The sequence below is a fragment of the Meleagris gallopavo genome, unplaced genomic scaffold (assembly GCF_000146605.3).
Source record: "Meleagris gallopavo isolate NT-WF06-2002-E0010 breed Aviagen turkey brand Nicholas breeding stock unplaced genomic scaffold, Turkey_5.1 ChrUn_random_7180001940883, whole genome shotgun sequence".
In the NCBI taxonomy this organism is placed as follows: domain Eukaryota; kingdom Metazoa; phylum Chordata; class Aves; order Galliformes; family Phasianidae; genus Meleagris; species Meleagris gallopavo.
In genome coordinates, this window is record NW_011202773.1 from 1 (window position 1) to 1,140 (window position 1,140).

Below are 1,140 nucleotides of genomic sequence, written 5' to 3' on the forward strand. Positions count from 1 at the left end.
AACAGTCTCATCTTTTGTGACTCATGATTTAGTTCCTTTGATCAGTGCCTGATGCTAATTCTGTGACAATGTATGTTTGTACGCCTCAACACACTCAGGTGCACACCACCCTCATAGAGACTCCAGAACTAAAGGTGGATGCCTGTCCAGGCTGCCAGTTCACCAGCTGCCTCTGTGCCAACGAAGCAAAAATCTTTGCGTGGAATGTGACAGCCACTAGACTGGGTGAGGTTAAGCAGAGGGATGTATGGTAGCTAGTGGGAGGAGGTGTGACATTTTGCCTGCCCCTTTGTCTGGTCCCATCACCTGTATGTACAGAACTCTGCTGCAAGTGCTCAGTGATGCACTCTTGTGCTTCTTGCAGGCAAAGTGAATGTCACTGTGAGCAGTGTGGCAGAAGATTCGCATAATCTGTGTGATAACAGGGTTGCTGTGACACCGCTGCAAGGAAAGACAGACACAGTGATAAAACCTTTGATTGTGAAGGTTAGTCAGATCAATGATGGAGAATACCTGGGGACAGTGTGTTCTCCCATGAAGCTATTAGCAAGAGGAAGTTTAGATCTTTCTTGGAAACAGACAGGCCTACAGAGGCATGGAGACTTCCATTCCTACCTTCTGAACTACTCTTTCTCCACCTGCAGCCAGGAGGCATACTACAAGAGAAGACCCAAAATGCCTTTCTCTGTGCTACAGGTATGGAACATAGTTCACTGACTGCTATCAGGATGGAAGGGATGGAGAGCTACTGCAGGTACCCAGAGGTGGGGGGAATTTGTCCAGGAACAAGCACCTGTGCCATACCTGAGAGAACAACTGTAGTTTCTTCATATCTATCTTCTGCCTGGCAACATTTCTTTATGAGGCAAATATTTTCAGATCTCAGCTTATGTGACTGAATTTCATACTCAGTCTCATGGGGTCCCCTTCGGGTTGTCTCGATTGAGTGAGATAATTTTTCTAGTGAGTAAATTTCTGGCTTTTCCCTTCCTTAGATAACACAGTCTCTGAAGAATTCTCCCTGACTCTGCCTGAAGAAACACTGGAGGGATCTGGCCGAGCCACTTTCTCTGTGATTGGTGATAAAGGCTTTCCTTGCTCTTGGGTCCTAGTGGAAAGATTGCACAGTGCTTTGGCCTT

At 46.6% G+C, this 1,140-nt stretch overlaps 1 protein-coding gene across 1 annotated transcript; it reads left to right on the forward strand.

Annotated features, from left to right (window-relative positions):
• Positions 1–13: 13 nt before the first annotated feature.
• Positions 14–1,127, forward strand: LOC104916757 (alpha-2-macroglobulin-like protein 1; the record flags this gene model as incomplete). The annotated part of the gene is made up of 4 exons (XM_010727766.3): positions 14–225; positions 365–486; positions 645–696; positions 996–1,127. Coding segments are annotated over exons 1-4 (463 nt in total), but the record flags the coding sequence as incomplete, so codon positions are not given.
• Between the last annotated feature and the right edge of the window lie 13 nt (positions 1,128–1,140).